At 41.2% G+C, this 12,092-nt stretch overlaps 1 protein-coding gene across 1 annotated transcript in view; it reads left to right on the top strand.

The window, feature by feature from the left end:
- ajap1 (adherens junctions associated protein 1) overlaps positions 1-9,541 on the top strand; it is an 84,377-nt gene extending 74,836 nt beyond the window's left edge. The window contains exons 3-6 of the mRNA XM_015967463.3: positions 1,885-1,972; positions 2,109-2,351; positions 5,921-6,049; positions 9,405-9,541. Coding sequence (XP_015822949.1) covers positions 1,885-1,972; positions 2,109-2,351; positions 5,921-5,993 — 404 coding nt within the window. The 3' untranslated portion in view covers positions 5,994-6,049; positions 9,405-9,541. The remainder of the gene's footprint in view (positions 1-1,884; positions 1,973-2,108; positions 2,352-5,920; positions 6,050-9,404) is intronic.
- Positions 9,542-12,092: the final 2,551 nt, after the last annotated feature.

Here is a 12,092-nt window from a genome sequence, read left to right as displayed (position 1 = left end):
TCTGCAATGTCAAACAACACAAACCTGAAGGAGGTGTGCTATGTTTTGGAGTTGCTAATGCTAACGGTAGCTTCTACTAGTCGAGACAGACTCTCCTCTCTCCTGGACGCTAAATCAACAAATATGACTTTCAGTTGATTGGATTTTCAAATCTGCACATTTCCCTGTCTACTTTCTATCAGCAACTAATGCAGGAAAAGGGGTAGAAGAAATTTTTCAAATTTAGCTTGCCTGTTAAACTTAGAGTGGCCAATCAAGTTTAAAAAATAACAAGTAAAAAATAGTTTGTCCTTGAACTTTATCTTTAAACTCAACATTGTCCACAAAGGAACTTTCACTTTAAGTATGCGTCATCTACCAAAGCCTTCAGGTTTTAGGGTCCTTTGCAGTGTCCCTGCAGGTCTTCTCTGGGACATGTCAAAGCTTCTGTTCAAGTTTGGGGGCACCCCCAGTGCTCAAATGAGCAGTAGCAACACTGAAACTTCGATTTTCAAAATCTTCATGAATATCATGCAATAGATACACTTTCAGTATTCTGCTTTCTGGGATGTTCTCCTGCATTTTCATCATGTGTTGGCCGCTTGTTGCCTTGGTGGTCCTACATAGGATTACTTTGCTCCCTGGGCCCCAGTTTACTGCTACTCTCAAATTGTATCAGGATGTAAATGCATCACACCACCTTTGCCTGATGATGATGATGATGATGATGATGGCATCATGGGATCATGGCTTAGACATTACATCAGAGCGACCAGTCACCAGTGCACAGGTGTCCTACTTCATGAATATGCTGCAACTGCTACCACACTTCCCGTAGGACCTCAGAGCTTTGGCACCATGATAATAACCCTCCACAATCTCATCATGGAACTTTTATGCATGCTCACAATTCTCAACCTATCACACTCTATCATGTGATATAAGGAAGCCCACTGGGTTCTTAATATGCACCTTAAGACTTTGCCAAGGCTCTGTAAGACAGCCCATGCTCTGAGAGAATTTTGTCAGAGCTAGATCTTTATCCCGTGTGATGGAGGCCTTAGATTCTCGGTTTAGAGACGAATAATCAGAATGCTAGTGGAAACCTTGAATAATCACAGGTGAAGCAAAGCATTCCTAATTTCTTTTATTTATTTATTTATTTATTTTTTATGTGTACAATGAGCAATGGGAAAGACCCGACTTCACCGTTAATGACCTTATTCCACAGATCGGGCCCTAATGAAGTGACTTTGTGATACCCATTCAAAAAATAAAAACAAACAAAGTTAGCAACAAAATAGAGAAAATTCTCTTCGTGATTTAAGGAATACAAAACAAAACTAAAAGAAGATCTCGACACACTGAGCACAAAAACAACTCTAAAGGAATGTCAATGTTGTTTTGGAAGCTGAATGTGAAACTACACCTTCTGTGATGTTTGCCATTTCCACAGAGGTGATTTTTCTCATTTAAACAGGTTCCTCTGCCATTTCCCCCTCAAAGGCCCAGCAGATCAGTTAAAGTGTCTCTCTGGTACTGCCTCTATCTGTCTTCATTTTCAAAGAAGTCTGATTACCTTGCAGGATAATCTTTTGATCACATTTTTAATTTGATATGACATATTAACAATTGCTCCCATTTAATTCTGAAATTAAAACCTTTGAGCAAATTTTACTTTCAGCGTAAATCCAAAAGCATACTAGTTCTCTGAGAGGAACCCTTGCTGAAAAATGCATTTGAGTTGGGTTGAATTTCTTTAGTTACACAAAAAGGTGATATTTTTGTTCTGAAATGTAATTGTTTAATTGCTGGAATCCTTCATTTTCTTAGCAAGCTCTCCTTGAAACCCTGCAACTGCAAGGAGATTCTGTTTTTGTAACGTTCATATTTGTTTCTTTGCAGGTTTGGCAGTTCACCAGATTATCACAATCACTGTGTCTCTCATCATGGTTATCGCAGCCTTGATCACAACACTCGTCCTCAAAAACTGGTAGGAAAGATTCCTTTACTTTTGACTCTGAGCTGCAGAACTTTGTTCCATTATTTTATAGAAATCTATTAGTTTGCCCAAAGGTACAAGGTATGATTTTATGTTTGCTTCATGTCTTTGGTGCGTGTTTTTGTAGCTGTGCACAGTCTGGAAATGGCCGCCACAATAGCCATCAGAGAAAGATCCACCAGCAGGAGGAAAGCTGCCAAAACCTGACAGACTTCACTCCGGCACGCGTGCCAAGCAAGGTGGACATATTCACTGCCTACAACGACAGTCTTCAGTGCTCACACGAGTGCGTTCGGACTGCTGTTCCCATCTACACTGATGAGATGATCCAGCAGACACCTGTCTATAAAACCGCCTACAACGGAAACAGGTACACCTGTGGAGGACTGACTAAATGAGACTTTTCATGTTACAGTCAGCAAATGTTCATAGTGTTGGTATTTGTGTGTCTAACTTCGGATCTCATTCAGTCTGAGCCTCATTCTGGTGCATTTGAGGCTTAGTTCCAGTCAAATATAAGCTTTTTCTTTCTACCTTTACCCACTCTGCTCAGAAGGATAGCATTGACGTGAAGAGTTGGTCTGCTAGCTGATATTATACATAGTTCTACTAAGAAATTTCACATAATATTCTGCATCTGATTTATTAGCATTTAATTGAAACAACTGTATACCCTTGAAAAACGACCAGACCGAATCCCACTGGGATGCAACAGATTTTTAATAAACATCACACTCGGTTGGTATCTACAACGCATTTGCAGCAAGTTTAGTATATGGTTGGGTCCTGGGGGTAATGTGGAAAAAAGTAAAAGATTATTGTAACAACGGTGTAGATGTCATTTGAATGTTTGTGTCAAATTGCACAGAGGTCTCGTGTGCCAGTGGGCAAGGCATGCAATTGCTTGGGGCTCCAGGTCAACAGGTTTATATTTGGCAATTTCACCCCCCCCCCCCCCCCCCCCCCCCCCCCGGCCAGGCTTGATTCACACCATGATGTTCCCCTGTGTGCTCCTCACACCAGTACTCCACTGCATCCAGACTGATAATGAATTACATATGCGGGAAGCCACTGCTGACTAATTTCAGCCACCAATCAGGCTTCCTCTACTAGGTAGGTAGAACTTCTGCCCACCAATCAGTCACTGGTGGGTGTGTTGGGTCAGTTTTACACGATGTTGACCACCAGGAAGCAGGTCCAAAAAAAACGGTCGGCCGACCACGGAGAATGCACAGACTACCCAGGGCTAGACTGGGACGATCCAGATGTGAATGCGTCAATTGACCATCTCCCAGTCTCCCCTTCCCTTGATCAGAACATGTCGTGCCAACCACCCTCCCCCAGCCTCAGTTCCACAAAAACTGGTCTCACACTTCCTTGTCTGCAGCATACAGCAGTTTTCTTTGAATTTAATAATTGAATAACTTTTTTTTGATGTAGAGGGACAGTGTGTAAATGTACCCAAATATAGCTCAAAGGCTAATTTTCATTGGTAGTCCCCCTGCCGATTGGCACATAGTATAAAACAACATTTAAAGTTATAAACATTTTAAAAACAATACAAGTAAAACATCATTACATAGAGATACCCCCCCCCCCACACACACACATACACACATACAAAATCAATCATATTCACTCTAACAATAACACTCATACGTTGATTCTTAAAATTATAGTGCTGACAAATTTGAGTGTCAATAAATAATTTATTTGATTGTATTTTAAATGTGCTGTATATGACAGTCTCATGTTTTGATTAATTGTATTCCAGACTCTAGCCGCCTCATAGGTGAAAACTGATTGTCCAAAGGAACTTTTCCTGCATGGTATCACACAATCCACTCCAGCAGCCCCTCGAGTAACACGTGTAACAGGTTCTACAAGGCTACAAAGAGGAGGTGGAGCTAAGCTGTTTTTGATCTTGTACATAAGACAACAGTTTTTAAAAATGACTAGATTGCTCCTATTTTGGAGCCCATATTTACTAAGGATTGTGCAATGATGAAAGGATCTTGGTTTTTATCTAGAATTTTGATAGCCTGTTTATATAAAGATTTTAACCTACTTAAAGTGGTGGAGTTTGCAGAGGCCCAAGCAGGTAAACAATAATTTATGTGAGATATTATGAGAGCAAACATGTACATTTTTGCAGCTTCTGTTGACATATGATTTCTGAGGAGCTTAAAATTTGCAAGTGTGGAATATATACATTTGGTTACTTTTTTAACATGTTTAAAAGTCAAGTTACTGTCTAAAATAATACCTAAATATGTGTATTCATTTACATTTTGAATCCTCTTCCCAGAAAAAAAACATTAGGTTCTGTATAAACCTTTTTTTGTTTAAGTAAAAAACATCGCTACAGTTTTAGAGAAATTTAGTTGTAAATGACAGCTATTCAACCAGTTTGAGATATTTACCATGACCTTTGTAAGTTGTGCAGCTGCCTCAAAATGATCATCACCTTTAACAAAAATCATGTATCATCTGCATACATAAGCACTTCACAACCATGACACACCGATGGTAGGTCGTTAATGTAAAGACCGAATAGAACTGGACCCAAGATTGAGCCCTGTGGTACACCTGTAACAAGATGTAAGATCTGTTATTTTGTATTTTGACACATTGAGTTTGATTAGTGTGATATGATTTGAACCAGCTGCAAGTAAATTGTGAAAATTGAACTGAACAAATTTAGACTGGAGGATATCATGGTTAACAGTGTCAAATGCTTTTCGTAGATCTAAAAAAATCTGCACCAACCACTCCTCCTCTGTCTATCATAGACTTAACCCTTTCGACAAAGTAAACGGTTGCCGTTTCTGTTGAATGATGTGCCCTAAAGCCATGCTGCATGGGGTGTAAGAGTTGATTAGAATTAAAATGATTAATTAGTTGCTTTTTAATCCTTTGCTTAGGCTTAGGATTGGGGTGTGCAAGGAAGTGTGGGGCTGGTCTCTTCCTCAGCCATCAGGAGGGAGAAGAAGTGCTCTGTCAGGGAGTGTGAGATGCCCAACACTGCTGTCAAAGGGCAACTTTTCACTGTATCACTACTGCTGCGGTTCTGACTCCGTTTAGAGTTTGTTGTGCTCCTGGGGTCTCCAAGCAAGCCTGCCCTGCCTATCGGCTCACGGCACCTCAGACTGTTGCCACCAAAGGTCGAAGCTCAGTAAGATACTAGCACATGCAGCTTGTCTTTAAAAATGTACAATGTGTTGACAAGTCGATGCCTGTTACTGTAGGATACTATTTTAAATCTCATTTTATATTATAACTAACACAAGTTCATTTGAAATCATGGATTCTTCTATTTGCCTGTTTTGTTTCTCTCACCTATAGAATCTACCTAAACTCTTCTTAACTTACTGTGTCAAACATCATACACTCATTTTCCTATCCCTGTAGTATAACTTTAAAACAAATCAACAAGCAGAAGAGTTAACTTTTTTCCTTCGGCGTCTGATGTGTCTCCTCCATCTCCTTTAAACTGACAGGTGTGCTGACAGAAATCATGTAGCCATTATGTGGAAGGATTGATGGTAAATTGATAGAGAATTGACTGTGTTCATTGAGCAGAGAGATGTGGCCATCTAAGCTACAGGGCCGGCGGAGATGGTGCCACCTACATCCCCGTCACAGATGCATTGCAGTGAATTGGCAGGGGTGTCAGAGATGATGCATTCAGTGTCCAATTGTAAAGTATGAAAGATTTTTACTGATGTTTTGAGCAGGTTGAAATCACGACTGGTGAGTGAAGCAATGTTTGTGTCTGAATGGGACAGCATCAGTGTTGACTGTGGCATTGAAGGGTAACTAGGGATGTAACTAGACCGTGGAGGATGTTCCCCGTAAAGTCTCAGGAGGGGGAAAAACGTACTGCTCTTCAAATACCATCACCTCAATCAGCCTAATTCATTTGATTTCACCCAACAGGCCCTCCCCCACTGAAAGACAACTGATCCCTGTGGCCTTCGTGTCGGAGAAATGGTTCGAGATCTCTTGTTGACGAGCTGAAGGCTTTCTTCATCTTCTGAGGGAAAGACATCCTGAATTCACGCTCCGGTGAGTACCGCTCCACTTTGTCCCCTCCCTGTGAATCAGCGTCTGAGCCTTAGCTACCTCCATCCTCATGGTGATGCTGCCCCACTTTGGGAATAGAGAGGAACTTGGCATATGTTTGTTGTTTGTGACACGGATATGCTCTTTCCCCCGACTCCGTGCAGTGATGAAAACAAGCTTGGAGACACATTTCAGAGCACAATCTCAGGTCTTTGTCACAGACAAGACCCTAATTATGAATATATCACTTCTGTATGGTGACAATTATTTCCGTCATGAAACATTAAAAGCATAGAGTTCTGAACATTTCGAGGACCATAAAGGCATTTCACTCATTCTTTATGCACGACTAATATATGCCTGACTAATATATGCCAAAATGGCCTAGCATTTGAAATTCAAAGTGTCAACATTAAACACATGCTCTGGCCCTGCAGTGTTGGTGAAAGCCAGGGGGAGACATAATTTGCTATTGACCCAGATTTTCCAAAGGAATATTGCTTGCAGGTAATGTTGAGAGGACAGGGCCTAACTGTTGTCTGCACACATTATTTACTTCAGCTTTGGAGGAGATTCTGTCAGAGCTGGAGTCATGAAACAAATGCATCCTCTCATCCATCTACATGTTTGTGATAGGTTTAAATGCATGCTGTAATAAACCTTTACCTTATTGATTTTTAGACAGCGTCCAACTTTTAGCCTTTGTCTTTCATCATTATAAAAATGGATTGCCTGCTTTTTCAGACACATTTGGATACCGCCTCCCTTAAAGGAGCAATATGTAAGAATTCTACTGTGAAAAAAATAAATCACAAAATGGTTTAATGTCTCAATCGTGTTGGAAAGTTACACTGAATCAGATTTCTTTCCCAGCGTGCTGGGGATTGTCAGTTTTTCTTTCAACAAACACAAAAGACAAGCGTAGTCATTGTTTATAATCAGTGAGTCTGCAGGGTTGCCGTGTTTCCAGCGAGCTAACGCTGCAATGTCGGCATTTTTTATTTAACTCTGGAGTCAATCCACATGCTGGTGCATGATGGAGCGCTGGTCGCATTTCTGCCGTTATTTTGCAACCAGGAAACCACTTAGTGTCATGGTTTCAGCTTGTTTCAACAAAAGGGGCTTAAAACTACAATTGTGATTTGACATACTGTAAATCCTCTAATACAGGCCCGGGCCTGTATTTGACTCAAGCTCATCGAGCTCCAGGCCTTTATTGGAAGGAGGGCCAGAATTAGAGGCAGGCCTCTATTTCTATTTGAGCAAAATGAACTAATGGTTCGCTGGAGTTTTTGACAATTAAAATTGCGCCCACATTTTCAAAGTTAAACACATTTCTTTTAACAACGGTAGTTTCTGCTTCAGCCCTCCCCCCTCCCCCTGCGCAGTGGCCGCAAACTCACTGATGCGCCTACAGCCTCTCGGAGTTCCTGCTGCTCTAAACACTAAAATAATTATTTCATTTTCTGTTCCTCACTTCTGATTACCTTCAATGGTGTCTGGTTGTTGCAACCACCAGGTACAAAAACTAACTTGTTTTTATTTGACTATTTTTCTGTCCTGCCTATTTATTATCTTCCTGCATCTCCTCTCAATCCTAAAGAAAAACTGCTACCTGGGGTCATATATATTCACCTTATGAGTTACCTTTGAACTGCAGTTCTAAAAGATCTACCGACCGCTAAAACAGCGGAGTGTGCGCTGCTTGGCGGCCGCATCAGTGATCAGTGCGTCACCGGATGACAAGGTGATGCGCCCCGCTCCACAGCGAAATGCATCAGGCGCAAATAAAAGACTGAAAACATTAAAGGAAATGAACTGACATGACCGATCGCATGTTAAATTAGTTTTTGAGGTGGCGACACCTGATTTGATAATGTTACTGTGGCCATGCTCAGGACGCAGATCTACCGACCGCAAAAACAGAGGAGTGCTCCCTGCTTGGCGGCCGCATCCGTGATCGGTGCGTCACCGGAGGACAAGGTGATGGGCCCCGCTCCACAGCAGCGAAACACATCAGGCGCAAATAAAAGACAGAAAGCATTAAAGGAAATGAACCGACATGAACGATCGCGTGTCAGTACCGACGCTCTGGCACAGCGCGTTGCCCCTCCGAGCGCAGGAGCTTGTCACCTGCTGACAGCAGGCTGCTGTCTTTTCCGAGGGCTGCATCTTGCCGGTCATTATCACGTGACAGCGACTAGTCGATGACAGGCATAAAAAGTCACCATAGTGAAGTCGACTAGTTCATACAACCCCTACTGCTCCCCAGTGTTCTGCAGCGCACGTTCTCTTTAAACTTGATATAAAATTTTCGCCTCCTCTTCGTCTCCGCACGGTTAATGTTACCCTCGCGGTCTATCACTGGCAAATCAAAAGTGAGACGATGACACAACCGCTCCCCGTACTTGCTTGTTACCACATTCCACCCGGCCACAATAAGAGACTGGCCATTATTCACCTCCGCCGACACCGGCCAAAATATGAGACCCGGCCGTTAATTGAATACAGGCCTGTATTAGAGGATTTACGGTATATCCAAGTAAAGGTAAGACAGTTAAGGTAAATAATTCATGCCAAGATGAAGCCGCTTTTGCGCCTTCGATCTGAGGCAGGTGCGGAGCGCAATCCTACAGAGGTCTGTCGGCTCTCGCTGCTACACGCCGTAAGCTAGGAGAGTCAGGAAGAAAACAAGACCAAGCTCATCCCATAGGCTGAGATATGAACCACATCACCCTCTCACAAAGTCACTCACACGTAGTTCACCCAGTCACAAAATCATGTGTAAATGCTTTCTAGGAGCAGGCAGGGAAGACTATCTTCTTTAGGGAGTGTGCTTGTTGCTGCTTCCAGCTGGACAAAGTCAGGAAGGACACCCTCTGGCTTTATAAAGCCTCTAATGGTCCTCTGTGTGTTACTTTGAGGCGTGGCGCACATGAACTGTGGCTTCTGGTCATGACATCTTCGTAAATATATGTACATACTGTAAATGTAAATATATGTATATAATTTTGTGACTTGCTAAATCTGATCCTGTCTTCTGCTGGACATGTTTGGAAGTGGCAGAGGTAGACAGAAAGTGTGTGGAACTCTTATGACTCACCGTCTAGAATCTGCTGGCGCTGAGCCGAACTGGCAACAGCCATGGCACTCACAGAATGACAGTAAGAGAGTGATGTTTTACTTAAAGATCAAACTGCAGTAACCACATTTGACCACAGGATGTCATCCTTCCTTTATTCTTACATATTGCACCTTTAAATAAAAAAGTAGATAGAAAAGAAGGCAAAGTTGAAAAACACTGTGTTGCTTTGGCCTGATAATAAAAAGTAACTGGGTTTCCTTCTCATTCCCACAGGATCCAGTCTGGGAACAAGAAAACGGCTTCTTTTGTAAAATAGTGTAATCACATCTCAGACACTGGTGAAGATATTTATTTTTTTAGTGATTACAAGCAGAGCAGCAGCAAACGCTGCCTTTCCATCTCTCCGGAAATCTACATTCATTTAGATATAGAGTATATATGAATATATTTAAAGGATGTATGGAACAAGACTGTGGACATCCCGGGTGTCTCAAGGAAAACATTTCTGATGTGAAATGAGGAGCCCAAGGAGCCGCTTTGGGTGGAAGATGAACAGTTATTTCTGAACAATGTGCCAATAATGCCACTATGTGCCACAACATGGATAGATGGAAGTTTTACAAAAATCGAAGGACCAAACAAGAGTGTTATATTAACCCTGTATCAACTCCTGTTACATTGTTTTGTTTTAATTTTATTTTTATTGAAATGTAAAAAAAAAATACTAATGTATTTGGAATTGTTTTCAAATAGTTTTAAGAAATGTGTTGCAGAAGAATCTAAAACATATTTATATAAATCAGTATTCTATAAGCTTTTGGAAGAGCGATAATGGAAAATCAGAGGTGGTTAATGCTTTATTGGATGGTAAAAAATAATTTATATTAGACCCATTTTAACAATCAGAATATTTAAGTCTATTTTTGTACACTGAAGAACCTGCCACAGCCCTAACAGAGGATGTCTGGGTAACCGGAGACCACTGTTTGAGTTACTTAAATATCCCCACCCATTCCTGACAACATCTACACAATGCAAGTCAATTCCATGTAAATTGCTCATTTTGTGACACTTGAATCTGATTTAGGTCAACAGAAAACATACAGAAGGCTTCTGCAGGGCATGCTTTAACAAACCCCACAGCAGGACATTTAAGGAAAGTTTGAATGAAAGCAGCAACTACACACTGCTTAGAGCATGACGACACATTCGCACACATTCAGGTCTGTTTGGCTTTCCTGCACAGTTCATAATTACTGACACATCAGCTGTTTAGACAGCCGAGACATCTATAATTTAATTTAAATAAATTTTCCAAATTAAATTCAAAAGTATTGCAAAGATTATAAAGGAGTCTACTGTAGAGATGGGGAAGTCCCACTGAGGCATCTCTTAGGACTTAAATGAGATTCATCTCATTGTTTTTTCTTTTCTTTTCTAATTACAGGGACTAAATGTGGAGGCATTCCCTTATGGAATGTGATGTAAAGGTCAGCTCTCTCCAGAACCAGTTTCACTCTGCACTTGAGAACAATACAAACACAAGTATTCATATTAGAATTTCAGCTTCATCAGGCAGGAAGTTGGGAATGTGCACAGTTAGTTTAAACTGCGGCAACAAACATATTAAAAAGCATTTTGTTCCCATTATTTAGTCATTAAAGAGGAAAAAGGACAAGACAATTACCAACTACAGTTTTAAAGCAACACTAAAGAGTTTCCCCGCTTTTCCCTCCTACTGGTTGAAAATGGAATTACAACCGTTGTAAAAGACCCTGCTGCAACCTCCTATAGCAACGAGCTAACACTAGCGTGCTAACTGATACCAAACAAGCCACAAAATACCAAGATCTACAATCGGATAAAAAACATTATTATTTACAAGTCCAGTAACAAAAATGCCAGGTCACTGGTGACTTCGTAGCCTCCTTCAGCTCCCTCAAACCAGTGTTGGCCACGCCGATGTTCACTCTGGTTTAAGCTTTTTGCGACACCTCTTAAGACATTACTCTTTTACTGTTGCTTCCAGGCTTCACCATGATGCCAACAAAAAATTATTTTTAATCTTCTTCTTACACTTTTTATTGACCATCAGCGAACTGAAAACGCTAACTGTTAGCCTTTAAATTAGCTACCGGGACAGTAAACCACATACATCAAATACGTAGACACGACGTGGATTGACGCTGCCTATAGAGAGCCTAAGTCACTTCCACATCATGGTTCCCCGGAAGAACGAAAAAAATGAATGCAAGTCAATGGGGCTAAAACGATGTTTTCTAATTCCGCTTGTTTTGTGCCATGGATTTCACGTATGATGTCTGTGAATTTTAAAGACACATTTTGATACCAAGAACGGACTTATTTTCGAGCGGGGGGAAACGCTATTTTAGGTTTTGTGTGAAAATAAGTCCAGGACTACAAATGCGCTTTACGAAAGTGACGTCATCGATTCAGACACGGAGAAAACAGAGGGGAAAGGCTGTAAGTTCAGCAAACATCCCACAGGAGGAAATAACCACCATAAATCTGGTAATTTGGTAAGTAGCAGCTACGCTAGGGGGGGAGATTATGTGGTGACGTCACATATGCGACGTGTCGATTTCTAGTGTGTAGTCATGCTAATTACAAACATTTACAAGCTGATAAATCTCAAAGTATGTGACTGATGTGGTCGAAATACACATCATTGGTTTTCATTTAAATAGCAGTACAACGTGATCCAGGGCGTAAGGCAAAGTGGATTAGAAAAATAGCATTTTTAGCCCCGTTGACATACGTTCATTTTTTCGTTCTTCCGGGGGCCCATGATGCGGAAGTGACTTATGCTCCCTATTGGAGCTGTTGTAGCAGTGGGCTGCCATCTTGGATGGGTTCCCATTTGTCCCCAGTGCTTTTATTTCTACTGTTTACCCAACAACACACTTTACTATGCTCTTTCATAAAATCAGACATATGGTA

The sequence above is a fragment of the Nothobranchius furzeri genome, chromosome 15 (assembly GCF_043380555.1).
Source record: "Nothobranchius furzeri strain GRZ-AD chromosome 15, NfurGRZ-RIMD1, whole genome shotgun sequence".
In the NCBI taxonomy this organism is placed as follows: Eukaryota; Metazoa; Chordata; class Actinopteri; order Cyprinodontiformes; family Nothobranchiidae; genus Nothobranchius; species Nothobranchius furzeri.
Note: the sequence above shows the minus strand (reverse complement) of the source record. Positions and strands in the feature narration are given on the sequence as shown.